This window comes from Galendromus occidentalis, unplaced genomic scaffold (assembly GCF_000255335.2).
Source record: "Galendromus occidentalis unplaced genomic scaffold, Mocc_1.1 scf7180000077121, whole genome shotgun sequence".
Lineage (NCBI taxonomy): Eukaryota > Metazoa > Arthropoda > Arachnida > Mesostigmata > Phytoseiidae > Galendromus > Galendromus occidentalis.
The window spans coordinates 271,151-297,839 of NW_003805109.1; the positions used below are offsets into that span (position 1 = coordinate 271,151).

A 26,689-nucleotide genomic window follows, 5' to 3' on the forward strand; every position below is an offset into this window, starting at 1 on the left:
TTTTTGTCGAGCTGCCTCGAATACGCTCGTGATCGATCGACTGCTCCGCCCCTAAGGGTATGTCCTCTCGTCTATGAGAAGCACAATTATTAAAAGACCATTATTCCACTCCTATCATTCATTTCCCTCTTCTTCTCACACATACCTCTACATATATCTCGTTCAGTAGCGCCGAACTGTTAACGACTGGCGGCCAGTCTTCCGAAGTCCGAGCTAGTACTGAGTTTCCGCAAACCCATACGAAACCTATCACATGATTTATGAACAACCACTCTATATCCGGCCGAGAGTCAGGGGGGTTTCCCGATCCCGTCCAATGTCTTGAGTTGTCGACAGGCTTCTCGCTCGATCGGAGGCACACTGATTTCTTTGTCCCGAGCTGGGGGTCGCACCTCTGGTCTTTTGGCTTCAGTTCACTTCACTACATTCCTGACAAAGAGACGCGCTCGTTCCTTGCTCAGGAGAAAAAAAGAGGAGGAAGATCTCACGAAATTGTTCGCCTCTATTGTTTTCAACTTTTCCGCGCCGATCAGGGCCTCGAACCAGCAAAGTACAAACTCCCGTTTCATTGCGAGTCGGATTCTTGACGATCCCAAATCCCGACACGATAGGGATCCGTGCGTCATCTGCGGATGGTTCTTGATCATGGCATGATCATTGCGTGCCAGCGAAATGAAGAGCTCACTCTAACCTCGATACGATGCTTTGTTTCGATTGCGGCTGATCATAGCTCACAGATCACATTCAGATTCGTTGAATTGCCTCTCGAACTGTACTCGTATCCGCGATGTTCTTCTGCATCGCAAAGGAGCGTGACCTAGCATACACTCCCCAACGATAAACGTGGTCACAACAGAAACACGCGATCAACTTCCGAAAGAGAGCGTTCGAATCCGCGATGCATCAATGCTGTCGCGACTTCGTCGGAATGACACGAGCCGCGTTCGATTCCCGAGATTCGTCATACTTGTTATCTAGCTCTTCGCGAGCTATCCGAGAAGGTGCATGAATTACGAATATGTCTGCGGAGATTCCTCCGGAATCAGAGGAGAGCTCTTCGAGCGAAAACAACACTATATACCGAAATAAATCACATCGGCATGTTTCAGTTTTTCTCGAACGACAGATCGGCGTGTGAACTCGTGATCAATCTCTCGAGCGTCATCGTTCTTCATTATTCGAATCCCGCCGTCGCTGAGGCATAAAGATCGGATCAACTCGAATCGACAATGTCAAGCCCGATGTCTAAGAAGAGAACTCCTTTCTCCAAAAGGTCCGTGGGTCATCCGATGCGGCCGAAGAGAATTCAAGTCGCGACTCGACTCATATTCAAAAGATTTTGCCGGCTGTGGATCTAGATCCTGGCCACGCTCGCTTCGATACAGCCGATAGCCGAGCAATCGAGCGTCCCATTATCTGTCATTTGCTTGAATACATTTTAGGTCTGAGCTGCGCAATGCCAAGCGCATGGTTGTCAAGATCGGCACAGCGGTCGTAACTCGTGAAGATGGATGTGGTCTCGCCTTGGGTAGGCTTGCCTCGATCGTGGAACAGGTGTCTCAGCTGCACAACCGAGGGAAGGCAAGCGATGCGAAGTTCCGTCCTGACCAATTCTTTCGATGGCTGTGAATTATTTCGAATTTTGAACCGCCGAAGGAGACCGAAGGAGATTGGATATGATGGTCCGACCCTTCCCGTTCTCGTCGTGAAATATTGTACTGATAGTAGAATAAGTATTATGATGATATAATGTGCTTCACCCTAGGGCCTCCGTGTAGGTTCTCATCGGGAATATCCCCAATACTCCACATAAGCCTCAGTGATGGACATGAGGCTGCGGATTTCATCATGATTTTTTTCAATTCCGAGATGAAGCTGATCTCAAGGCTTGTATTCTAATCTATCTATCGGTCCTCCCGTCAGGAAGTGCTCATGGTGACCTCTGGTGCCGTTGCTTTCGGGAAAGTCAGGCTCTCCAGAGCGGTTCGCTTGTCGATGTCCATGCGGGAAACCTTGTCCTATCGAGAAGCATCGGCTCAAGTCAACACGAAGAAGAGTTCTTTCGGAACCAGGTGAGCGCACAAGACTCTATGCCTATCGTTGAGTTGATGGAGCGCGACCTACGACTCTACTTCGTTGATTCCGACTCTACTTCGCAGTGCCGCTGTAGGACAGAGTGGTCTGATGGCTCTATATGACGCCATGTTCAGTCAGTTTGGTGTTGACATCGCTCAGGTGAGGATTTTGCCCTGTATTCAGATCGGAGATTGATGTATCGACCAGTCGAAACCGCCCAGCTTTTAATTTATTTGGGCTAAATTATTCGTCGTTGGTTGATGACGCGTGATAGATATCCGACAGGTTCTGGTGACCAAACCTGATTTTTATCACCCGGAATCGAGACACTGGCTCCGTCAAACGCTGCTAGAACTGCTCTCGCTCAACATTCTGCCGATCATCAATACAAACGATGCCGTATCTTCGCCGACCACGATCTTCGAGGGACCATCAGACGGGTAAATGGATCTTCGATTAGAATTTCCGCGTCGCGCTAATGAATATGTAGTGACCTCGCATTAGGTATAATGAAGAAACTTTCGAGGGTCATTCTTCGTCTTCAACCAGGTCCCTCATCCAAGCCATAACGGACAACGACTCGCTGGCGGCACATCTGGCGGTCGAAATTGACGCGGACCTTTTCATCGCGATGACTAACGTTGACGGACTGTACACCTTACCTCCGGGTCAGTTCTGGGAGCTAAGTATACGCGTTGTCATCGACACACGGGGAAATAATTTCCTCGTTCCACACGTGATATTTTTTCTTCTAGGCCAAGAGGGTTCGAAACTGCTGCACAGCTTCTCTCCGGGACTCGAAGATCAAGTAGTTTTCGGGGAAAAATCCAGCGTTGGACTCGGTGGCATGAAGAGCAAAATTTCTGCGGCCTCTTGGGCCTTCGAAAGAGGTATGAGCGTACGCGTGGCTCCCTTCGAGTATTCTCTCCCACGTCAGCAGGGTCTCCATAGTATTGAGTCCTTTCAGGTGTCTCCGCTGTCATTTGTAACGCTCTTCGAGAAGGAGCAATCTTGCGGATTATCAATGGGATGAAAGTGGGCACTTTCTTCACAAACCATGAGACAACAATAGAACCTCTCGAGACCTTAGCGTTGAACGCGAAAGAAGGTGAACATCATCTCGTATCTCGAGAAATACCTTAGATATGTTGGGCACCCGCTCTCGCACAAGATCACGATCCGCGAACGATTAGAAGAATCGGAGACCCGATTCCCCAACGCGCCTTAAGACCTGGACGTCTGCAGGGGGCGCCTCCTCATTGGCTTGGAGGAACTTTCCAACGACTCTGATTCGAGAATCTTAAAATACTGGAGGGGTCTGGAGGAGAAAACGGTATCACGAAACATCTCATGGCTCTGTCCCTTTCGCCGCAGGATCGGGAATATTGGAATCCCTCACGGGAAGTCAGCGCGGCGCCATCCTGCGTGTTCTGGCAGATCTGCTCGTAAAGAAATCAGCTGCGATCCTCGCAGCAAATTGCGAAGACATCAAAGAAGCCGCTGCCGCTAAACTCGATGCGTCTCTTCTCAGCAGACTTTGTGAGTTTGGGAATTCTGCGAGCTACCTCGTTACCGTCGGTTGAAGTCGGATAATCATTTTTCTCTGATTCACTCGATTACTCCGATGACGATGATCTTCATCATGGACCCGCTCTTTTCCGCAGCTTTGACTGACGCCAAGCTCGAAGGCCTCGCCTGTGGGATCCGTTCGATCGCACTCCGATGTGAAAAAGAAGACGTTCTCAGACAGGTGATGAGGGATACTTTCGAGGATTTTTGAAGATCTTATCGAGGTCCTTCCTCTGCCTCGTTTTCATGAGATGCTTTTGCCTCTTTAGGTCAAGCGCCGGACGCTCATCGCCGATGGTCTGGAGCTGCAGCAGATAACGGTGCCCATCGGAGTTCTGCTCGTCATCTTCGAGTCTCGCCCTGACTGTTTGCCTCAGGTTAGCGCCCGGAGGAGAGCTGGGAGCGTTTGTCGTATTTGCATATGACAGAGAAATTCATCGCGGATCTGATTTCTACCTAAGCATCATCATTCAGGTCGCTTCCCTCGCCATCGCTACTGGTAACGGACTTCTTCTCAAAGGTGGCAAGGAAGCTCATCGCTCGAATCGTGCTCTCTATGGTTTGGTTCAAGAAGCTCTCGCCACTCACAACGCTGAACGAGCAGTTTCGCTTGTCTCGAGCCGAGAGGATGTCGACGAGATCCTCAGCGTAAGATAATATTTATCGGTCGTATCAGTCTTTCGACGGAGCGTGAATCAGTAGAATTGAAAATCGATATTATAGATGAGGAAGCACATCGACTTGATTATTCCTCGAGGATCGTCGGAGCTGGTGCGCACCATTCAGGAGAAAGCCCAAGGCATTCCCGTTTTGGGACACAGTGAAGGAATCTGTCACGTCTACGTCGACAAGGAGGCTGATCTCGAGATGGCTTACAAAATCGGTGCGTGGAAATCGATTCGCAATTCAGGCTCTCTCGGTGATCTGGACGATAATGAGATGACTTCGTCAAAATCCGAGAGCATCGTCCTGTTAGAGTGTTTCCCGGGGCTCAATGTCGTATAGGGAGTCTCAACTCTGCCGACGAAACATTCCCGGTGTTCCGCGGCTATCTAGAGAGCTCTGGTCTATTTGAACTAAACGCCTGGCAGATTAGCAAGGGAGAAGAATGCCCTATTGATGTATGATTCGGACAAACTGCGGAAGGAGGTTCCACTTCATGACGGAAAAGAAAAAATATCGTCGACCGAAATTATCCATGGGCTCATACGACCCAATTCTCGAATCCGCAGTGCGCGACGCAAAATGCGACTACCCAGCTGCGTGCAACGCCATGGAGACTCTGTTGTTGCATAAAGATCTGATGAAAACGGAATTCTTCAACAAAATGTGTTCTATCTTGAAGAATGAGGGCGTGAGTCTTCCCGAACTGTTGTTCCGCTTCGACGATATTATCGATTCCTTTCTTCTTCGATGGGCTCGACGCTCGGATGAAATAGTGAGCTCAGCACTTATTGTACATCCGATCGAAAGTTCCATACCTTCGACAGGTTGTCGTGAACGCCGGGCCTCGGCTCCATGAACAGTTGACATTCGGACCGCCGGAGGCGCGATCTCTCAAAATGGAATATTCGCGTCTAGAATGTGCCATAGAGGTCGTCGATGATGTTCATCAAGCTGTCAGTCACGTGAACGCGTACGGGAGTGGTCACACCGATGTCATCGTAACGGAGAACGGTGAGTCATTCGTGGAGATCGCCTCCCGCGTGGGTTCTTACGTCACGACGCAAGCTTGCCCTATGATGCTTGAATGACAAGCGTTTCTCCCGAAGGTGAGACCGCCGAAACTTTTTTGAGGTCCGTGCGTTCGGCCTGTGTCTTCCACAACGCGTCGTCGAGGTTCGCTGATGGCTACAGATTCGGGCTGGGAGCAGAGGTAAGACTGAGAGCTTGACGAGGGTCCAGGCTCACGATTAGTTTGGAAGGGTCAGCCTCCCTTGACTTCTGAGCGCATATGCATAATCATCATGTGACCGATTGCTTTGTTCTGGAAGGTCGGAATCTCAACTGCAAGGATACATGCGAGCGGTCCTGTTGGCTTGGAAGGTCTTCTGATCACCAAATGGCAAATCCGAGGTGAGGAGAACCACATGAGCCTAGGCAAAGATCGTTGCGATTTAGCTTCAGTCGATCGGAACGCTACTTGCCATCGCCAAAGTACCTGGTCCACGTGTTGCAGGGAGGGGAGACGCTGTCGCCGACTTCAACAACGGGGAAAGAAAATACTTGCATGAAACATTGCCTGCCAATCCTGCGGAAGACGAGCATTCGAAATAGATGGCGGCCTTAGGCTCGTTTCCTGCACTGCGTGGATCTCTCGTCTCTTCGCTCGACGTCGTAAATCGTTGGGCGGGAAAATCTCCGCCATGGGTCGTGGAGAGAAAGTCACCGGCAACACACGGCCGATGTGTTGAGGCGCATCTGCGAACGGCACCGAAATCTCATCTCACTAGGAAATAAAGAATCTCTACTATCAGCACCGTGTCTTGAGACGAATGCCCGCGGCTGCGCGTAGGAAACGGAAAAAGCCGGACCCCATTTTCCGCTCGCGCTGCAAGAATAGCTCCGACCGCTTTGAACATAGTCCTCGTTGTTGTAAGTCGAGAAGGTCGAGTCGAAGTCTCTTTCGAACGATAGGATTAGGTTGATCCTCTGGCTCTTAGGATGAGAATCCGAGAGCTCACCCTTGCTCAAGCGCATTGTACTTCATTGAGCACTACGACAAGCCTCCATCGACCGCTAAGCGTGATCCTCCTCGGATTGAGTCATGTTCGGAAAGTTTGTTTCGGGACGTTCACTACTCGATCATGATACGGTGATTCGGAGAAATACCCGGGTATCACCGGACTCATCGAGGAGCGGAAGCTCGTAAATACGTTGGCGTCGCATTGCCGTGTAGCGTGGATACTCCATGTCTTCGAATCCATCTCGCTTGGAAAATCGCGATCCTCGTAAACTTGGTCCCCGATCCTCCATTCTCGGCCGTATTCGAGGGGGGGGGGGTCGAGGATCACGGTGGGTACTGTTCCCCAGGGTCCCGACATCCAAGGGAGACCAGATTCTCCCCATTTCAACGGCCCTCGTCGTTCCAACACGCCGCCCGAACCGACTTGTCGAAATGACGGAGAGCTCGCGCGCAGGGAGGTCTGTCTGTTTTTTGAGCGAAGAAAGTGTCGGGTCACGTAATGCTCTTCTATTTCCAGTGGGTCACTAATCTCGATTCCTGATAAGAATCTATTTTGAGGAGAAGGGACTGACTTCAACATTTGACTTAAACATTTGAACCCCAGTGAAAAAGAACAGAAACACCTGCAAGTATCACCGACGCAAATATCGCCGTATCACGGATCGCTCATAGGGGTGACTACTGACTGAGGAAGTCCCTCTCGGTAAATCAGTCTTCTACCTCCGTGGAATCTCCGACGATTGAAGATAGAGAATGGAATAAAAACACAGCGCAGCGTTGGCCCGCACGAGAGAACGCAGCCATTGACAACCGGAGAGAAGGTGGCTAAAAGACGTGAAAATATTCAGCCTTTACATCATTTACCAGTTCTTTGAAGCGTGACGAAGTGGTGTCTCTCGCGCCATACTCCAAAGCGTGAGTAAATCTTCGAAAACTAGGGAATTCTGAGCGTCTCCGATGGGGAAAAAATGCCTCCCAGGAGAGGCGCAGAGTCCCGGCGCGATACTCAGGGGGAAGTTTCGGGTCTCTCCCTTGGCAGAATAATTCCGTGGGGAACGGACACGCCAAGCGGGTCGAGTCTTTGCCCTCAAGCCGCGGAGTCCCTCCGAATTCGAAGATATCCGAGAAAAATTTTCCGTGCTTCGGGTAACTCCAGTGGAAAAAAGACACACCGTCGCTAATCCTCCACTCAATCCCACGGCGGGCTAACCGGGGAACGAGGACCGTTAGTTCTCGCTTCATGGTCCTCATCGGCGATTAAGTGATACGACGTACCGTTTTATGATTCGTCAAAGAAAAACTCCGATGAGAAATTTCGTGGAAAATCGATGGGGATGTTTATCATGTGAAAAAAATCCCGGAATCTAAGCTGCACAGCAGAGCGACGTCATTGTAGGGACTGTAAGAGCCGATTCCCAATGGCCGTTCTCGTTTCGATCTCGATATTCGACTAGGCATCTTCCGTCCCCAATCCGATGCGGCGAAACTGCGCCGAATTCGGTACGGTCCATAAAGGTGAAGGTACACTTCTCGCGGCACACATCCGGGAGATTAGCTTCATTGTCGTCTGTAGTCCAAAGAAGATGCGTCCGAAACGCCTCAGGGAATAGGATTCGAGGAAGCTGTATCTAGGTTACGTTAATCTTGCGCGTCAAGGAGCGCTTCATCCGTATCGCCGGCAAGGTGATCCTCGCATGTGTCGAAAGCTCGATACCGAATGAACTTTTCCGTGAAAATAGTCTGAGGATCAGGCGTTTTCCGGAAGCTACCTTATTACACGGCCATTCGCTACGATTATGCCGAAGGCGGGTCCTTATTGTCGGCTTTCGGGAATACATTGCGGAACAATCCGGTTAAACGGGCTCATGCTGGCACTGGGTAGTTGCCCACGTACTTCGCGGAGAAATATCGGTGGAACTCCGAAGATGAGCCCGATACGCCCTAGAGCAGTGTTTCCCAAGTATGGGCAAGTGACCCACAAGTGGGTCACGGCGATTTCCCAAGTGGGTCACGGGACTTCCGGACTCTTTCATACTATCGATTCAAGACTCATCGCGAGATGCACCGGGAGCTGAATTCGGGCGGGGACTTCTCCGTCCGAGAATCCGTGGATAAGAGGATGCTTTTATGCTTCTTTCTCGTCCATACGATTAGTGTTGACATGAGTGTGGAGCATGAGTGTGTTTTGTCGTGGGCCATGGGGTCTTTGTCGAGTCCAGATGTGGGTCATTGGGGAAAACTCTTGGGAAACACTGCCCTAGAGAGTCCCGGAGCCATCCGAAGCATCCAGATTCGCTCTTCTGGAGTATTGAGGCATCGTGAGAGAACACTAGAGTCGGAACCGAAAATCTAACGTTCCCATCACCCGCAGAATGCTCCGCTTCAGAACCGCGACGTCATCGCTCAGAGGGGGTCGCGTAGTTTTGAGGCAATGCCGCTCCATACAGTCTGGGAAAGGTCTCGCAGGAAAAATAGATAAACTCAATCGAGAATTGCATGTGATCGGGCGCACAGACAGCAAAGCAGCATTCGCTCACAGGTCAGCCCGAGGGAGGAATTTAATAATTATCCGGGTTCCTTACATCATCGTGGACGATGAGTATCCTGATGATTTCTCGCTGCTTATATCTACCGGAGAGGTCGACTGATCTTACGATTTGTCTTCCGAGTCAGAAAACTTCGCATTGATCAGAATCGGCGCACAGCGAGAGCGCAGAACAGGATCACCGGATGTCCATCATCCCTTTCAGGAGCGAACTCAACAATGCAAGGAGGATAGTTGTCAAGCTGGGCTCGGCTGTACTCACTCGCCAGGACAACTGCGGCCTCGCTCTGGGTAGAGTCGCTTCGATAGTCGAGCAAGTTTCGCAGCTGCACAACAACGGCAAAGTGAGTCAAAAGTCGAGCCGCGATTTCCTCTTTCTTCCGCACGAGAACCAGAGCACGGGGAGGCATTGAAAATCGTTCGAGTTATCTTCACTCAGCGCTGTGAATTCCTTGACAGGAGATGCTCCTGGTGACATCTGGTGCCGTGGCTTTCGGGAAGCTGACGCTTTCCCAAGCTTTGCGCCTATCGATGTCCATGAGGGAGACTCTGATCATGAAGTCTGGCCCTCCCCTGGAAACGGCAAAAAGCTCGGTGGGGACGAGCGCCGCCGTCGGTCAGAGTGGTCTCATGGCGCTATACGATGCGATGTTCAACCAGTTTGGCGTCAAAATAGCACAGGTATTGAGAAGTGTCATTGAATGCCCCGCGCAGATCTTCGCATCCGTTGCTACGCTGGCAATGTGGGCTCCCGCATCCTGGAAAATCAGAATATTCTTGCAGGTACTGGTGACGAAACCCGATTTCTACAACCCCGAGTCGAGGAGTTGGCTGCGGCAAACGCTCCTAGAGCTTATATCCCTAAACATTCTGCCCATAATCAACACTAACGATGCCGTGTCTTCGCCCACTTCTCAATTCGAAGCCTGTGTCGATGGGTGAGCTCCCATCCCGCTCTCTCCTGGAACTTTGTCGAGTTTGTGGAATTTCTGTGGGTAAGGGAGGGGGGTTGTTCAAAATTCATGCGTCACTCCATTCCCCTTCAGCTCTCAGATCCAACTCATTTCGGACAACGATGCTCTTGCTGCACACTTGGCAGCGGAAGCGGGAGCTGATTTGATGATAATGATGTCCAACGTCGATGGAGTTTATACTCTGCCACCAGGTAAGCAGCGGAAAATTTGTGCAATCCCCTTGATAGAGATGGAAAACATCGCGCCCGAGATTGCTCAATATCCTTTCAGGTCAAGACGGCTCCTCACTATTACATACATTCTCTCCGAGTACGAGGGATCGGATCGTTATCGGGGAAAAGTCGAATGTCGGACTCGGAGGAATGGATAGCAAGATCGGGGCTGCGACATGGGCGGTGGATAGAGGTGAGTGGGAGAGAGCTACAACGCTTCGCAAGAAACTCCTGAAAGAAGTTTCCGCGCTCATTCTCAAGGGGCTCCTTGATCTTAGGCGTCTCCGCCGTCATCTGTAACGGCTTCAAAGACGGCGCGATCACGCGCATCGTGAAAGGGGAAAAAGTGGGAACTTTCTTCACCCAGCATGAAACATCTTCGACGTCTCTCGAAAATCTGTCGATAAGCGCCAAGAACGGTGAGAACCACACACTCGACCACTACCGTCCAGAGTAAAGTCCAGGGTTGGGAGGAGCGGTAATCTGGCTGCTGCTGAGCACGTATGTAGTTTAGTGTCTCAGAGCCATGCAGTATGGATTTTTCGCAGGGTCCAGGGCTCTGGAATCGCTGAGCGGATCTGAACGGGGAGCGATTCTGCGGAAACTCGCGGATCTGCTGTTGGAGAAGTCTGACATGTTGCTTGAAGCGAATGCAAAAGATCTTCAAGCGGCAGAGGCCTGTGGGCTCGAGGAGTCCTTGCTCAGCAGACTCTGTAAGTTGATAATGTCTCGTAACACCGATTACCACGACTCTCGTGCCGCTCTTTGCATGGATACCTTGATGACCTGATTGGGACTCTCCGTGCTCACAGCCTTGGATCGGACGAAACTGGCGAGTCTCGGGGATGGCATCCGCTCGATAGCTGAGAAATGTGAGGGCGACGATATTCTGGGCAAGGTGCGCTTGATCGAATCAAAAGGATCTGAAAAAGCCCAGGATGATTCCCCCGGCTGGAATATGAGACAGAGTGATAGGAGTTCCACAGAGGACGCTTCAAATTTCCAGGTAAACATCCGAACGTTAATCGCGGATGGAATCGAGCTACAACAGATCACGGTACCGATTGGTGTCCTGTTGGTAATTTTCGAATCGCGACCGGATTGCTTACCGCAGGTTTGTCCCGCAGGAGAGCAGAGGGCATTTTTCGCAATCATTTGCAGGAAAGCCTCGTCGATTAAGTCGGGGCAATACCTTCAGAACCTCGGTGCATTTCGCGATGATTCATTTCTCGGTTCCAGGTCGCCTCCCTCGCCATCGCTACTGGAAACGGACTCCTTCTGAAAGGAGGCAAAGAAGCCTTCCACTCAAACCGAGCTCTGTTTTACCTGGTCCGGGAAGCGCTGGGCCAATACAATGTTCAACAAGCGATTTCGCTCATTTCCACTCGAGAAGATGTCGATGAGATCCTGAATGTAAGTGTTCAGGATTTTGTGCTATGCTCGCCCTAGCTCCGATGGATTCCTGGGAGCTTCTCAAAAATTCACCAGAGTTTCTTTGGTGCCCCTGAAAGGTGGGCAAACACATTGACCTCATCATTCCACGCGGATCTGCAGACCTGGTTCGAACGATTCAACAAAAATCCAAGGGAATTCCTGTTCTCGGCCATAGCGAGGGAGTTTGTCACGTCTATGTCGACAAAGATGCTGATTTCGAGAGCGCCTATGATATCGGTAAAACAACATTGAAATTCTGAATGATGAGTCTCCGACGGAGGGAACTACATATAGGCAAAAGGTCGGACTTGCCTCGCGAATTCTTCCATCCCTTCTTGCAGTACGTGACGCGAAATGCGACTATCCCGCTGCTTGCAACGCGATGGAGACCTTACTGCTGCATCAGGACTTGATCGAATCGGACTTCTTCTCGACAATGTGTTCTATTCTCCGCAAGGAAGGCGTGAGTCGTCGATGAGAATGTGACACGGGATGAGCTCAGAATACGCTGCTCCTGAAGATTCCAGCTGAACTGGACTTTCCATCCGTTATAGGTCACCGTGAACGCGGGACCCCGACTGTCTCAGCGTCTGACTTTCGGTCCCCCAGCGACGCAGTCTCTCAGAACGGAATATTCGCGTCTTGAATGCGCAATCGAGGTTGTAGACGACGTGAAGCAAGCCATAACGCACATCAATACTTATGGGAGCGGCCACACTGACGTGATTGTCACGGAAAACGGTGGGTTCATCTCGCCCGCTCGCTCACTCGTTCGAGTGGGCCTCGAGTCGCTGCAGCCAATAAGGGACCCTACGAATCTCACTCGCTAGACGATGGCTTCTCCATTCACAGTCGCAGCCGCTGAGGACTTCTTGAGATCTGTCGATTCTGCCTGCGTATTCCACAATGCTTCGACGCGTTTCGCAGACGGTTATAGATTCGGATTGGGAGCTGAGGTGAGAATTCTTCCGACCGAGAAACCGAATGAGACTCGGCGAATCAGATTCTCAGAACGGTCCCGAGATTCCCCATGCAGGGATCAGGGATCAAGGGCTGACCGCTGGTACAAGGTATGAAGTCTGAAAACTCTCCTTTCTCCAGGTCGGAATCTCCACCGGCAGAATACATGCTCGAGGACCAGTTGGTTTGGAAGGTCTGCTGACGACCAAGTGGCAAATTCGAGGTGAGTGGGGTATCGAATCGATTCGGTTTGAATGTGGAAGTGATAGAAACGAAAAAAAAACGAATTCTCTTGAATTGCGACATCGGTTTCCAGGGAGCGGGGATACCGTTGCGGACTTCAGTAAAGGCAAGCGGAAGTATAAACACGAAGCATTGCCGGTCAGCCCCGACAGTGACGAATTTCGTCGGGCTTCAGCGATCTCCGCCGACGATTCCTAGCTTATCCCCGATTCCTGGCTAATAAGAGTTCCGTACGCTGTATATCTTGGGCGATTTAAGAATTTCCCCCTTCAAGGGGGAAATTCGACACGGGTTTCGGGAGAGGTGGAGCGATTCAGGAGATATCGCTATCCCCAAGGAGCCACGCCCCTGCAAACGCATACCCCTCCGCGAATTTCTGCTGTGCAACCAGGGGCTGCTCGCTGGAATATGGAGAATCATTTTCTCTGAATCGTCCTGTCCAATAAATATGCTCCCGAATCATGTGAGTGAGTGTTGGTGATATTCGGGATTATCTGCCAGGAAGTCGCGTCATCGACTCGTAGTTATACTCGCCGACTGGAATACGAGCTCGGCTCGGGAAATTCCTACTGCGCATCAAAAGAACTTCTTGTTCAGCATATTCCGTCGACTCGACCTCGAACCTGTTGATGAATACATCCTGCCTGCAGCCGTGTATCGACGCATTCATTTATTAATCAATGATGTCAATGAAATCTTACAACTATCTCTCCTCGAAACATATCACTCGACTAGGACGATACCCTTCCTGCAACTATCGGTGTAAGACTTCACGACGTCCCTATCTTGAGCAGCGGTCCTTCAAGATGCATTGCCAAGGCATGAGCTTTGGCCCGAATCAATCCGGTGTCCATGTTGCTCCGCGCGCATAAACAAAGCAGGAGACGGGCCACAGGCATTATCAGGACGCAGCCCTCCTGAAACAAGTCACGTTAGGGTATATTCCAAGTTAATCTCGATGATACACGATGGGGAAACTCTTTAAGAGGAAAAATTGCCGTGGAAACTCGCTCAAGTCCGAAAAATTCGATCACTACCATCCTACCTCGAGCTCAATGATCACTTGGCGAACTTTGTCGTCATGGAGACCTCCTTTGCCTTCCTGCTCATGTAAATTCCAGACAGAACTGACCTGGAAACGGCCAGGTATTTTAGTTGGGAAGAAGACGTAGAATCGGAGCTCAGCTTCTTTCGCCTTCAGGTCGACAACTCACCAAAGCTGCTGTCGTTTTCGCCTCGTGTTCGCCGTAACCAGCGTAAGCCAAGAGAACACCATCGGAATTGAGAAGTCTGTGGAGAGTTTAGAGCGGCGTTCAGGATCTTTCACGGGGGGTGATTCGAATGAATGAAAAGGTTACAGGACTATTTTCGGCTGATCTTACTCACAGCGTACTCTGAATGCCCCCTGTATTTGCCTGGGTCAGAACTTTCACGAGCGCTTGACTTCGTAGCATCGCCATTATTGCGCTGAGGTTCTTGGAACTGTTCTCATCAACTGAGAAGGACGGTTTGCGAGGTTAGAGAACGTCCTACCACCGGCGAAACCGAGTGACAGGAGCCGATGCTGTCGCTGCCGCTGCTCAGCTGATCGAAGATGGATGGATTGTTGGCGTCGAGCCGAGCTCTCCTTCCCGAGGGCTCGGCATGACGCTTTTTTCTCTCGGCGCTGTACTCAGGGCGTCTTTTTCCGCCAATGAAAAAGCCGAAAATACTGTCGGCCCCGGAAATACTCGCTCATCTTGAGCGCCCGAATCTTCCCCGGTAGAAAAAAATTAATCACTTATAGCTCCGCTCCTGATAAGTCGCTCCTTCTCCATGCTGTTCTCTGGCCCAACGTCGATAGAAATTTGATATTTGACGGATTCGCGGATAGCCGGACTCGGTGTCTGATAGCTAGGAAGAGCTTAGTCTGCCAAATGGAAGAGACGCCATCGAGAGGACCAGGTCTTCAAGAAGATGCCAAATCCTATGCCGTCGAGCTCCCGAGCAGTGGGGAACGCTGGGGGGAGACAGAGAGAGTACTACCGATCGAAGGAAGACTCCGCATCGACTTCTTCGAGGCGGTCAGACGGGAGGGAACAGACGACCTTCGACACCCAATAGCAGTCCAGCCCCGAGTAACGGACTCGTTCCCGCAGATCGTTCGTGAGTCGAGACTCGAGACTGATATCCAATCACGAGCTCATGCAAATGAGCGCCGAGTTTTCGAGCGGGATAGTCTTGCATAGCACAAGCAAAGCACAGAGAAAAGCAAAGTACTATTTCAGTACAGGAGCAGGGCACATGAGAGTCATGTGTTCCTCGAGAGAGATGTCTTGTTCGAAAGGAAAGATTAAATTCGAAGAGTCATAACGGTCGAATAAGATGCCGGTGACGAGGACTATTATTAGGTTCATCGAGGAGAATTGATCATTGCCATTCGTTCTTGTCTGGAAGCTCAGCAAGATTCTCAGAGACTAAGCTCCGTCGAGTCCAGGTACCGAGCAGCTTCGCGATCGAATCAAGGATCTCCGCCGAGCAGACTCGATCCGAGGACTATGGAGAAATGAGAACGAATAGAAGGGATCATGGTTCAGACTTCAGACAGTAATATTCTATTACCTCTTCGGCGAGAGGTTACGCAGTCGTCAGATCTGAACTCTATCCGATCTCCAAAATTCGAATCCTCCCAACGTCTTGAGAGGATTCGTTGGCTGGGATAATTGGATGCATGGAGCCTCTGAAGCTTCAACCAGCATCTATTCGGGGTCATTGCTGCCGTGACGATTCCGTCAATGAATGCGGTGCCAGCAAGCGCGCGCTTCGATGCAAAAATCCGAAGTCGAAGCCTATCCGGAGTCAACGTCCTCAACTTCAATCAGATTATAAATACGACGCATTTTCTGGAATCCGCCGATAGCCGCATCACAGTTCAGAATGTATTCAGTGCATCTATGCGCCGAGATTACGGGAGTGATACCGTTAACGTTGCGGCGCACACGAGGACTCGGCTGGACCGAGAACAAATTGAATCGTCTCGCGTCCGATCGTGCCCATGTGTGAGGTAATTTTTCGGGTTCCCTCTAACGGGAGGTCCGACGTGGAGAAGTTCTCACCAGGATAGCGCGAGCGGAATTCACTGAGTGGAAAAATGAAGGGATGATCGCATGCCCGGCACTTCCTCATCTCCACCGATGTGGATTCCCATGGGATAATTCTCGAACTTAGTTGGAGGATAGAAACCTTCAGGGTTCGATCCGAACGGAATGCCGGGTGCATGGTTCAGCCCGCAGATTTCTTGAGGATGCCTTTTCTGATTCCGTTTAGATGCCCAGATTGGGAATGGGATCTCTTGATCCGATCGTTAGCTTCTCCATTTGAACCGATGCGGACGAACCCACACAATGGAAAGACTTGGGTTGTTTCCGTTCGTATTCGGGAATGTCGGATGAGAAAAGATATACTAAACGGCACATTGACATTGACTGTTGGAGCCCGGGTCCTGTGGTAGATGAAGCCAGTTTTCGGAGGAAAGGGATCTATAAAAGGGACGGAATCTCGTCACCGGGGATTTGTTCCGCTGCCATGATGCTGGTTCGAGGAGTGGTATTTGGGGCTGTGTTTGTGGTCGCCAATGGGCAAGGTATGTCAACAAGAATTTCTGACGATCTCCATGACGGTGTGTTGAAATATCTAATATTTTCGCGACCAGACTTCTCCTATAGTGAAGTGAACCTCCCCAATGATCTGACACGTGATCGTGTGTATCATGGGGAATCCGGGAGGGGGGCTGGGCGGAGATGATGCTCTTCGAAGAAGTGCTCAAGAATTCCATCGTCCAATATTCAACCGATGCATCGAGAATTAAATCGAAAATTTCATTGGCCATTCCAGGACAGTGCGGACAGAGCTTGTACAGTGATCACGAAAATGAAAGGATTGTTGGAGGGCAAGAAGCGAACGCCGGAGAATGGCCGTGGCAGGTGAAGAACATTTCATGTATCTGTAGCATGTCTCTCGTCCGGATATGTCCGCTCAAGTTGGTGACATATCTCAATTTCACAGGTTTCTCTGAGACGATTGGGTCGGGATGGCAGAACTCGACATTTTTGCGGTGGTGCCCTCTTGTCGGATAAGTGGATGGCCACCGCTGCTCACTGCGTTGTCAAGTTAGTAGCGCCCGATGTGAATTATCGCCCTTCTTACAGGATCGCCAGATTTTTCATGTGATCCGATACTTTCATCGCTCAGCTCTCTTCACGAGTCCTTCTTTACTTCAGCAACTACGGTGCAGTCGTTTCCCCGGCATCCACAATAAAAGTCCGAGTCGGTGAACACGACCAAAATGTTTTAGAAAATCAAGAAATTCAAGTAGACGCCGGAAAAATCTTCAAATACCCGAGTTACCAAGGGTACAATTACGACATTGCACTCATCAAGCTGTCCAAACGGGTAAGAATCTCCTACATGGAATCATCGGGTCGCGAATAACTCTTTCACCTCCAAGATTGGATCATTCTCTGATTCCTAGGTGCGATTATCGCCGAGAGTCCGCCCTATCTGCCTCCCGAGTCCCAATGACAATTTCGAGAACAGTAATTGTGTGTCGACGGGATGGGGAGCTACAACTTCCGGGGGAGGGGCACCATCTTCGAACCTGCGAAAGGTGAGACTTTTCTTCTTGAGATTGGAATTCGAATAACGGATCCCCACGTGCAGAAGAATCTTTGATCCGAGCTTCAGCTGAGCATTCTTTCTCCAAAAAAGGTGTCTGTCCCCGTGTACAATAATAATGTGTGTGCCGCCCCGTACCTCAACAAGTTCAGAATCACAATTCAACCTTGGCATCTCTGCGCGGGAGCTCTTGACGGCGGCCGAGGATCTTGTTATGTGAGTCCCGCACCGTCAGGATGTTGACTTCTTGAGCTTGCCGATAATTTATCTGCTCCGATCGGCGGGCCGTGTCCTCAATACGTAATCGATATCTTTCCAGGGCGACTCCGGAGGACCCTTCCAGTGTCGCAAAGCCGACGGTCAGTGGTATCTTGCTGGTCTGGTATCTTTCGGTTCGGGTTGCGCTCACAAGGGATATCCAGATGTATACGCGAGAGTGACCCACTTCTTGGATTGGATTCAGGCCACCATGGCACAGAACTGACGTATTTAATGAAACCTCCGAAAGCTGTGAGCGGAAACTCTGAATCTATAAATAAAAGTGGTCCGTGCACCGTCTTCATGCGTCGTCATGCTGATCACTACAGATGCGGAAGACCACATCTTCGAGAGTCTGGCAGTTTGGGAAGATCTGCCGATGGAATCCCTAAGCTTGAGACGCACGAAGCGCATCCTCATCCAGAAATCATCGCTTCGAGATGTTTCCGCTGATCTCTACCGCCCGGAGTCCACGCGCTCTACCGTATTGCCCTATAATACTGAATCGAGAGCTATAAACCTGGGATTCCGAGCGCGATCAAAGCTCATGAATCAGCGATGATCAATTTTTACGACTCTCAGAGCAGTCGGAGAATAGTGAATTGAATTCTTCAGATGTCGGAGTGCCTTCCAACAAAGTTTATTGAAACTTCCTGATCCTGGCCTCCTCCGTTCTAGGACAAGGCTCGCTTTACCAGGTAATAACACAGCTCGTCCTTCCTCAACGTTGTTGCAGCGGTCCCGGAGATTAGTTACCCGAAGAGACTTCATGCCAAGCGCGACTCCTCTGGGAAACTCCACCCGATTTGTTCAGCTCTTATAGATACACAATGATGATCGACATGATTCGCTCATGTCTCTCACCCCTCCAACATTCATGACAAGGCGTACCGAGCTTGAATTCTTGACGCGAGTGAAACAATAGATGCTTTCGTGGATTCTCTAACCATAGATCCACCAGAACAAACGCCCACCATGTGGTCTCACCATCGACCAGGTTCCACAGGTTGCTGCGCTCTGATATTATATTACACAAGCATGTTATATTACTCCTAATAATGAATCGATCGCATTGTATTTGAAACCTATGAGCTCCCCAATTTTTCTTAAATAATTCGGTAACTAACGAGTAGCTCCACCAATCCTCGGACGGCTCCGGAGAACTCCGTCTCATCAGCTGAACTGAACTTGCCTGACTGGCCGCTCGCGACTTCCTTCAATCCTGAACTTCCGGGCGGTGCGGCAGCTCGAATAAGGTGACTCCACACGGAGGAGAAAGGCACAAAAACTTTCGCCGTCAGAAATTGAGCCGAAGGGATGGCTCGCGCTAGGGCCTCGAAACCTAATCTAGTAGAATTGGTTCCGGCTACTGTGTGCGCTGTTCGCTTCGTCCGCGTGGTAGATCACAGAACTCGTTCCTCCATGATTTATATGAATTTGGTGGGCGCAGATTGCGCTACGGCTGGTTTTCTGACTCATATATCGCTTGGAAAGTCCTTGCGCCCCCCACCGGCGGCTTGTCCAGCGCGGAGTTCCGCTCCTTCTCGAGCGTTGTTGTCGTCGTCGCCATCAGCTTTCGAGGTATGCCGTATTTCTCCCTCAATCTCTCCTCTCCGTGCCGGAAACTCATTGATTGACGTCACATTCTTGAGGCTGAAGAAGAACGGCACTTTCATCCAGAGTCACGTTGAACAAGAGAGCGTTTTCATTTGAATCCACAGGCGCGGCGTTCTCCGCGTTCATCATTGGACTTATGGGTAAGATATGACAAACTGAAGGCACCGGCGGGGATAGAAGCGTGGCACCTGGAAGAGAGCAGCATGTCTAGAAGACCATCTGCGAAGCATCGCATCCGAGATAAGAAGCCAATCAGTCAATCAATCAATCAATCAATCAATCAGTTCAAGGAGAAACGAACCATTAGCAGTCCTCGCCGCCGCTTGGGCACTTATCACAGTGGCTGCAGAGGCAGAATTGTTCAAAGCCGAATGGGAATTATCCAGCGTCGCATTGGATGTTTGTAAAACCCCGCATGGTATGCCTTCCAATGACATGGGGGTCATTCCATAGGGCGACACAACCAGAGTTGATCCTCCTAGAATGAACTCCTTGAATTCGTACAAAGGAAACTTTTCGAAGAATTGGAATGAGCTTGACGGATCTCGACGAGTGCCGATCTCACCTTGACTCTGATTCAGATCGCGATTCGGGCCCGTTGTGAGCGTGGGAAGCTGTTGCAGGTGCGACGAGTCGAGTCCCATGATCCCCATGCTGACCGAAGATCCCATGCTGACCCCGAGCACGATAGAGGCCGGGCTGATCGAATCAATCATATGGGGATACGGGAACAGTTGCGTGGTCGATAGAAGGCCCTGGAGAGGAGATTTCTGCGTTAAGAACCAGCTCATTTCGCCGGAGGCGATGTCTGAATGGCCGGATACACGGCGGACATCGACGGGGATTCCCCACCGGAGCGTTGTTGATGCTGTTCACAGTGTTCAAGTCGACCGCGGATAGCTGCCCAGTAGCCCCATTCAGGATTAATTCCGGCTGTTGGGGGCTGAGGAGCGGGTTTTGGACAGAGCCGGAGCTGTTCAAGATGATCGGTCGAGTAGGGGTCGGCGAGCAATACACCTGCAGCACAGAAGCAGTCGTGATGAGTCCGTTTCCCCTGTGCCGAGAATCCTCGATACACCTCGGTCATCGCATATCGAGACAGCGGAATCGTCAGGATCATTGCTCGTCCACCCACGAGGGAAGCTATGTATACGAGCTCAGACGGATTATAATTCATTTAGCTAATTGTAAGTAGGAAGAACACTGAGACTCGATCCACGACTGGTTTCTTCACGAACGTCGTCACTGAATAGCGTAAGAGCTCGGCTCCATAAGTAGTTAGAGCGGTCGTAGCTGGAGCACCGCAGATTCGGCATATCAGACCTGTAGTGGTTGTTGATATAGATGCGGAGTTTCGACCGTGGTGACAAACAGGGGCTGCTGTTTGTTCAGTCCAGAAATGTTGTTCTGCAAGAATCGATGAAGCGGACTTGGTTTTAGTGGACTATGGTGGCGCTCCAAATGGTTATGACAAGTAAATCGGCGGGAGCGAGCCTCGGCGGGATCGGGCGGTATGAATCCGCTGCTTCGAGGGAAGAGCTCTCCATTGAATCCTAGCTCACGATTGATAGGACCTCTCGCGCTTACGTCATTAACGAGGTGTTCATTCCGATTCCCAGAGAACTCGAGATGCGTCTGCTGCTGGGTGGTCGGTAGCTGTGGAGAGTGTCGCTGGAGGAAATCTTGTTGATGATTTGTACAGGCACTTGTTGTCGCGAGAGGGGTTTTGCTATCGGCCGCCCCATTTTGCGCGAGGGGCGGAGATAATGCTGTCTCCAGCGAGGTCTTGCAAGCAGGCAGCAATGTAGCCGATGGTGAGAATCGATACACCTGTGAAGGTTTAAACTCTCAGATGCCATTCCGAGAGCGAAACGGCTAGCGATAGAAACACCTTAATCGGACATTCTGTCATCGTTCAAACTCGTTGACACACCTCTTGATCATTATTCTGCGAAGCGTCCGCTTTCTTCGTCAGCAATCGTGTCGTGAGCAGGGCGTTCTGCGAATCTCTCGACACCTTCATTTTCTTCTGGCTCGCTTCTCCTCGGCGAGTCACCGGACTTACTACAGCTAAGGAGACGAGAATCTTAATGTCATTGCAATCTCAGGGAGGATTCGCGTCTCTGTCTTCGGTGTTGCCCGAAAGGGGCGAGAACAATTTTCGCCCCTATAGAGAGCCATGAAAGGCGGAGAACGGTTTGGTGTGATTGAGACTGAGGCGGGGTATGGGATAATAGTTTTTCCAAAGTACTATGCTACGTGGGGGTAGCCCCACGGAAGAATAGGCTGATAGATTTACCTCGCTTGTTTCCTGAGCTGAAGTCGAACCATTGATCAACAATCAAGGGGCAAGGGAGATTGCACTTACAAGTTACATCAGATAAGAGAAAATCTCTGGGGAAGAAGAGGAGAACTTATAGAACCTCGAGAAACGACGGCAATTAGCTGCGTTTAGGAGACCCGGACCTACCTCAGCTGCGTGAGGTTACATATTTCGTGACCTAATGGCGTAGTATATACAGCTTTCCCCTGAGTGATGGTCCGCGTCCAGTTTGGCGGACATGGTGGTCCCGGAGAGCCGCCGACAAGTTCTTGCGACATGAGCTCGGTTCACCACCGATTCTCTCTGAGAGAACAAGCTGTAACGGAGTTCGTATGTGAATGAACTTCTCTCCGAGTAGTCGACCCCAACAGGAATCACCACGCGCGGTGCCGCTGGAAATTCGGACAGGCAGGAACATACAAGGAAATAATCAGTCCAGGATTCACGCCGCGCCGCAATAATGAACCAATACCGATCGGGATCCATGATCTCCCAACCCCGCTTTCCGGCCGGCCTCAATCCCCTCATCGGAAAAGGCCTATTGTTCCCGGGGTCATTCGCGGAAGTCACGTCAGTCAACCCTCAAAGTTTGCCATTGGAGGATCACCAATGAATGGAGCGGAAATCCGGACCCTCGGATGATCCGATTCCATCCGCGGGACCTTCGTAGTCGGGCGGAAAACGGTGAGTATCCTTGGCCTCCGGAAACGTATTGGACGCGCGATTGTCAGGGAGGGGATCTCGGGGAATCATGAGCGGACCATATGGCAGAGCGGCATTGATCAGAAAAAAGAATAGACCATGAAACGGAACGGGAGGTCCTAATCCGAAAAACGGTGATACAGAAGAGTGGAACACGAGTTCGAAGAGAAAAGAAATCGAGCCTCGGCTACTCATAGAACGGAAGCTCTCACCCACACCCTGGCTCATGGGGATGAAATAGCTCTCGATATTCGTTCGAAATAGTTTAGAACGCACCTGCTTTCATTACGTGAACATTATCCACGCCGCGGATCAGAGCCCGCACTCCCTTCATCTCGCTTCCCTCCGAGATCAAGCTGAGCCGGAGAATTTTTTCAGCACGGTGAACGGAGAGTCCGTCGACGGGGGAGGTCAGACAATCTTCGGAGGAGTCAGATGATATTCCCGTTGATGACAGAATTCCACTCCAACGAATCGTAGGATCATGGTAGGCGGGAGACGGGCCGAATTTTCGCACGGTCGAAACGGGTTCACAGCTTTTCTCCGAACGGGCGAACGAGGAGGTCAAAGAAGATTTTCAGAGTACGTATAGAACTCCATGATATCTCCCCTTCGAAGCACACGGGGAAAATAGCCCACGAAGATGAAGTCTATCGCCGGGGATGTGACGACGATGATGACGATGATCCGTGCACCTCGAGCGAGTCGACTCGGGCGGCTCGCGCAAATCCCTCTGGAAAAGAACACGAAGCCCTCATACGACGAGCTCTTTGTTCTACGATTGCGGTCAGGAGAAAGTGATGACCATATCTGCGAATACGTGGCAGAGCCGATCCTAATCACGAGTGAAGCTGCTGGACGATCGTCCATCACGGCCATCGCATTCCCGGCCCCAAGGAGCGGCCAGGTCTCAAGACCCCCGACTACACTCGTTTCGTAGAAAGTTTTTCCCTTAGTTTTTGTACAGCGTAATGAGTTTTCTCCATGAGAAGAAGGTGCGGGATGCCTCCTCTCAACATGTCCCTGCCCGACCGACTCTGCTGAGCGTGCTTCCCCCCGTGGAATGGTATCAATCGTATAGCCCTAAGAAAAGCCTGCTACTGTCAAGGACATTTCTGCGACAGTCGCAGATAGCCTAGCTCTCCGATTTCCGATCGTAGAACCGAATCTTCGATAGCACATGGATACGATCGTGAGTTTTCCCTGTATCCAGGTCGGAAGAACCCGCCGAGAGCTAACTCGGAAGACGACTGGGTTTTGCAAACAACCGCGCTCTTCGGAACCGCGATGATTGCGATGCACTGTCGGCTTCATATTGGAAGTCCATGAAAGACCGCAAGCAACCTCATGGACCTGCAGTCAAGATCCGCGGCTTTCAGGAGAACTTGTGGTTCCACGCGGAGCCCAGAGGCGATCCGCGTCAGGGGCGCATTGCGCTCGAGGGAGTCCCCCAAGCAGACGAGTATCTTACAATATTAGGTCAGCTTTGATAAAGTACAGAGAGTTTCAGATGGAGTTCAAGGGATTCGTGCCTTCCTTCCCGATGAACGTGCATGCGGGTACTTCTTGCCGGTCAATGCACAGAGACTGTCTCGAACAAGGTGCATTAGATTCCTCTATTCCAGATACGCACGTCAATTCGTGAGAACTCCAGTAGTTCTTTAACGAATGGAGAGCTGGCAGCCGTGCATAATTGTTCAAGTCCCGCTCTATCGATAAGTTGGTGCCCAGCTTATCTCATGGCGAAAACTCAAGGCCGTCCCATTACATGTCCGCTTGAGGTTGGGAAGAAAGCGACGGCAAAAACGTCCGCTCCCGCGGGGAAATTTCATATCGGATGGATAGCCTTGGGCCATCGTAAAAGCTTGCAGTTCGCTCCGAAGGGCATCAGTTCCTATTCCAACGGAGGGGTCGATTTTTTTCGCCACGTGGCTGTTCCATGGTCCCTCCGGCCCCCTACGATGTCGTATGATGGTCATTGATCGAGATTTCGACCAGCGACTGAAGGAAAAATCGATTTCCGATGGAACCAAGTCTGAATTCATCAGGATGGATGGTCTCGAATCCTTGGCATCTCATCCTTCGAAATTGGAAAAACCATGAAAACGATCCATACAAGGATATTGTTTTTCGCTCTGCGAGATCCTGACCCTGACTGACACGCTGTCTCCCGCTTCTCTAAAAGACGGACATAAAGTACGCTAATCAACGGACCGCTGGGAGCCCTCCTCCGACTGACGACAACCGCCGACAACGCACTGCTGTTCTCTCAGTCCGAACGCGAATCGAGTGCTGTTGCCTGCATGATTTATCGAGAATTTTCACTGGGATTTGTGGCCGATTTCCGAAGCGAAATCCGGTGCAAGCGCCCATATCACTCCATGTGCCAATGGTTCTGAAGTCACGTTAAAGTGACTCTCGGTCAAGTGAGTAAATTCTCCTGGATTGCCACCGGTTGTCTTAATTTTCGAACCATGTTTTTCGTTTGAAATTTAAAACGCTGAAGACGAATGCCGCGATCCCGCGAAAGCTCCTGAAGGAAGCCGCGAGACTCCCTCAATCCCAGACGCGCCGAGAGATCCTTACTGGTCCAGCACGAGTTCCGGCGGAAAAAAAGAAGGGGTTGCCCGCTCCCAAGTCCGAAATACCGGGCGAACTGATATGTTCCCCCTGTGACAAAGCTCGTGTGACTCGAACAGCATTACAACTATAAGTTTCCATCGGAGTCCGACTGCGGTCCCAGAATCTTCCCGGAGGCCCGGGAGAACTTCTCGATCGTCTCGGATTTATGAAACGTTTCGAGTCGGAACTCTGAGACCGCTTCCGATTGAGTCATCACCTGTGGTTTCGAGAGGAATACTCGATCGCGCGTCAAGTTGCCGATACTAGAGTCCCGAGGCACATCATCGAACAGACCGCGATAATTTTCTCTAGCTGCAAGCGATCGGATATCCGGGAAGCGCGCACTGAGTGTACTAAATCTAGCTATTATCTTCATATCAAAGCGAGCTCCGATAAGTTCAATTCAAGCAATCTTCACGACGGGCAACGTCTTCCATTTCAGTCAGTCGAGCTCGGAAATGGAACCTCCCACCTGCGAAGCGGCTCTGCAGGCGATACATATCCTGTATGGGGTGGCAAACTCGCAAGAAAAGGAAAGTGCCGCGAAATGGCTCGAACAGCTACAGAAATCCGTGTACGCATGGAAGGTGCGTAATCATCGTCCTCCACCTTGTCCCGCAATGTGTCGCCGCATAATGTACCCCGAGAGACGATTCGCTCTGACGGGAACCCTTTCAGGTCGCGGACGAGCTACTCCTTAGACGCGTGGACCACGAATCTTGCTATTTCGCAGCACAGACAATGCGGACAAAAGTAACTAGAGACCAAAGCGGATGCTGGTTGCGTGTGAAAATCTTCGGGGGCGAAACTCACCCATAACCGCTCCCTGTTCTAGATTCAACGAAGTTTCCAAGAATTGCCACCATCGTCCTATATATCCCTCCGGGACTCCTTGATGAATCAGTTATCCATGAACTGGTCGCCGGTGATTCTGACGCAGCTCGGCTTAGCTGTCGTAGATCTTGCCCTCCTGATGCCACACTGGCAGGCCCCAGTCAAGGATATCATCACGAGGTGAATTACTCGGATATATCCTGATGCAGAGCTTTCATGTCGTTATCGTCCTGCTGTCGTCAGTGAAGTCAGGTCGATGAGATACTGACGACAGTCATGATTCTAGGTTTGGCGCATCGACTGATGCCTCTTCAAAGTATACCTTATTGGAATTGCTGACCCTATTTCCTGAGGAAGTTGAACCGATGCGAGTGGGTCAAAATAGGCGCTCCGAGGTGAGCCAGACCTGGTGTATGATCCTGAATCTTCCGAACGATCTTCGCTCCCGATTTCGGACTCCAGGAGATTCAAAGCACAGTAAACTAAACAATTCGATTCCAGATAATAGCCATGCTCACAGCTTCCGATCGAGGCGTCTTGCAAGTGTTAGTTGACTCACTACAGCATCAACAGAACGATGGGAGAGTGGTTTGTCAGGTGGGTTTCACATCGTTTCACAACGAATTCAAGCGATTCCATTTCGAGTCGAAGGAAAATCCAGGTAGATAATTATTCCTCTTCAAGGTGTTTCGGTGCATGCGAGCTTGGCTGGAGACGCGAGTGCTGCCCCCAGAAGACCCGATTCTCCTCAACGTTTTGCTCCCGAAAGCATTCGAGGTGCTCATGGATACGAACGCGAACCGCAGCTTGCAGGACGCGGCTCTGGAGGCCGTTACTGAAGCTATCATACTTGCTGAAGACACGGAAAAGTATCATCAATTGGCGGTTTTTTGTTCGACCAGAACGTACTTGTTACATGACGTCTACGTCCAGGCTGTCAACTCGGAAGACGCGGATAGACCAAATATATACTGTAGAATC

The 26,689-nt window shown here is 50.7% G+C and overlaps 6 protein-coding genes across 6 annotated transcripts in view; 4 read left to right on the top strand and 2 right to left on the bottom strand.

Annotated features, from left to right (window-relative positions):
* Window positions 1-1,443: 1,443 nt before the first annotated feature.
* On the top strand, window positions 1,444-6,117 carry LOC100905130 (probable delta-1-pyrroline-5-carboxylate synthase). Its single transcript, XM_029110860.1, has 17 exons — window positions 1,444-1,581; window positions 1,924-2,072; window positions 2,160-2,235; window positions 2,362-2,516; window positions 2,626-2,744; window positions 2,832-2,966; window positions 3,044-3,184; window positions 3,451-3,615; window positions 3,741-3,826; window positions 3,915-4,022; window positions 4,120-4,293; window positions 4,369-4,528; window positions 4,878-4,999; window positions 5,136-5,322; window positions 5,418-5,521; window positions 5,640-5,721; window positions 5,825-6,117. The coding sequence occupies exons 1-17, from the start codon at window positions 1,468-1,470 to the stop codon at window positions 5,920-5,922; spliced, it is 2,175 nt and encodes a 724-aa protein (XP_028966693.1). The 5' UTR covers window positions 1,444-1,467; the 3' UTR covers window positions 5,923-6,117.
* Window positions 6,118-8,778: 2,661 nt separating this feature from the next.
* LOC100905275 (probable delta-1-pyrroline-5-carboxylate synthase) lies at window positions 8,779-12,897 on the top strand. Its single transcript, XM_003741101.3, has 17 exons — window positions 8,779-8,870; window positions 9,082-9,220; window positions 9,336-9,557; window positions 9,660-9,814; window positions 9,923-10,041; window positions 10,121-10,255; window positions 10,341-10,481; window positions 10,611-10,775; window positions 10,875-10,960; window positions 11,069-11,176; window positions 11,302-11,475; window positions 11,574-11,733; window positions 11,838-11,959; window positions 12,051-12,237; window positions 12,349-12,452; window positions 12,598-12,679; window positions 12,773-12,897. Exons 3-17 carry the CDS (start codon window positions 9,339-9,341, stop codon window positions 12,895-12,897), a joined length of 2,082 nt encoding a protein of 693 aa, XP_003741149.2. The 5' UTR covers window positions 8,779-8,870; window positions 9,082-9,220; window positions 9,336-9,338.
* A 452-nt stretch (window positions 12,898-13,349) lies between these two features.
* On the bottom strand, window positions 13,350-14,295 carry Lamtor2 (Late endosomal/lysosomal adaptor, MAPK and MTOR activator 2). Its single transcript, XM_003741023.1, has 4 exons — window positions 14,086-14,295; window positions 13,914-13,989; window positions 13,745-13,831; window positions 13,350-13,616 (listed from the first exon to the last, which is right to left on the bottom strand). The coding sequence occupies exons 1-4, from the start codon at window positions 14,157-14,159 to the stop codon at window positions 13,470-13,472; spliced, it is 384 nt and encodes a 127-aa protein (XP_003741071.1). The 5' UTR covers window positions 14,160-14,295; the 3' UTR covers window positions 13,350-13,469.
* Window positions 14,296-16,266: 1,971 nt separating this feature from the next.
* LOC100905423 (chymotrypsinogen A) lies at window positions 16,267-17,877 on the top strand. The gene is made up of 7 exons (XM_003741102.1): window positions 16,267-16,321; window positions 16,573-16,661; window positions 16,744-16,847; window positions 16,959-17,130; window positions 17,210-17,344; window positions 17,446-17,568; window positions 17,672-17,877. Exons 1-7 carry the CDS (start codon window positions 16,267-16,269, stop codon window positions 17,834-17,836), a joined length of 843 nt encoding a protein of 280 aa, XP_003741150.1. The 3' UTR covers window positions 17,837-17,877.
* Window positions 17,878-19,236: 1,359 nt separating this feature from the next.
* On the bottom strand, window positions 19,237-22,921 carry LOC100905570 (uncharacterized). The gene is made up of 10 exons (XM_003741103.1): window positions 22,529-22,921; window positions 21,698-21,866; window positions 21,527-21,621; window positions 21,161-21,297; window positions 20,815-21,057; window positions 20,551-20,634; window positions 20,080-20,244; window positions 19,793-19,982; window positions 19,529-19,705; window positions 19,237-19,415 (listed from the first exon to the last, which is right to left on the bottom strand). Exons 2-10 carry the CDS (start codon window positions 21,826-21,828, stop codon window positions 19,237-19,239), a joined length of 1,401 nt encoding a protein of 466 aa, XP_003741151.1. The 5' UTR covers window positions 21,829-21,866; window positions 22,529-22,921.
* A 1,601-nt stretch (window positions 22,922-24,522) lies between these two features.
* The window catches only part of LOC100905716 (transportin 3), a 5,797-nt gene continuing 3,630 nt past the window's right edge, over window positions 24,523-26,689 (top strand). Inside the window, 7 exon segments of the mRNA XM_029110824.1 lie at window positions 24,523-24,678; window positions 25,317-25,461; window positions 25,553-25,627; window positions 25,710-25,888; window positions 25,995-26,103; window positions 26,210-26,305; window positions 26,393-26,689. The exon segment at window positions 26,393-26,689 is cut by the window's right edge and continues 105 nt beyond it. Coding sequence (XP_028966657.1) covers window positions 25,333-25,461; window positions 25,553-25,627; window positions 25,710-25,888; window positions 25,995-26,103; window positions 26,210-26,305; window positions 26,393-26,689 — 885 coding nt within the window. The 5' untranslated portion in view covers window positions 24,523-24,678; window positions 25,317-25,332.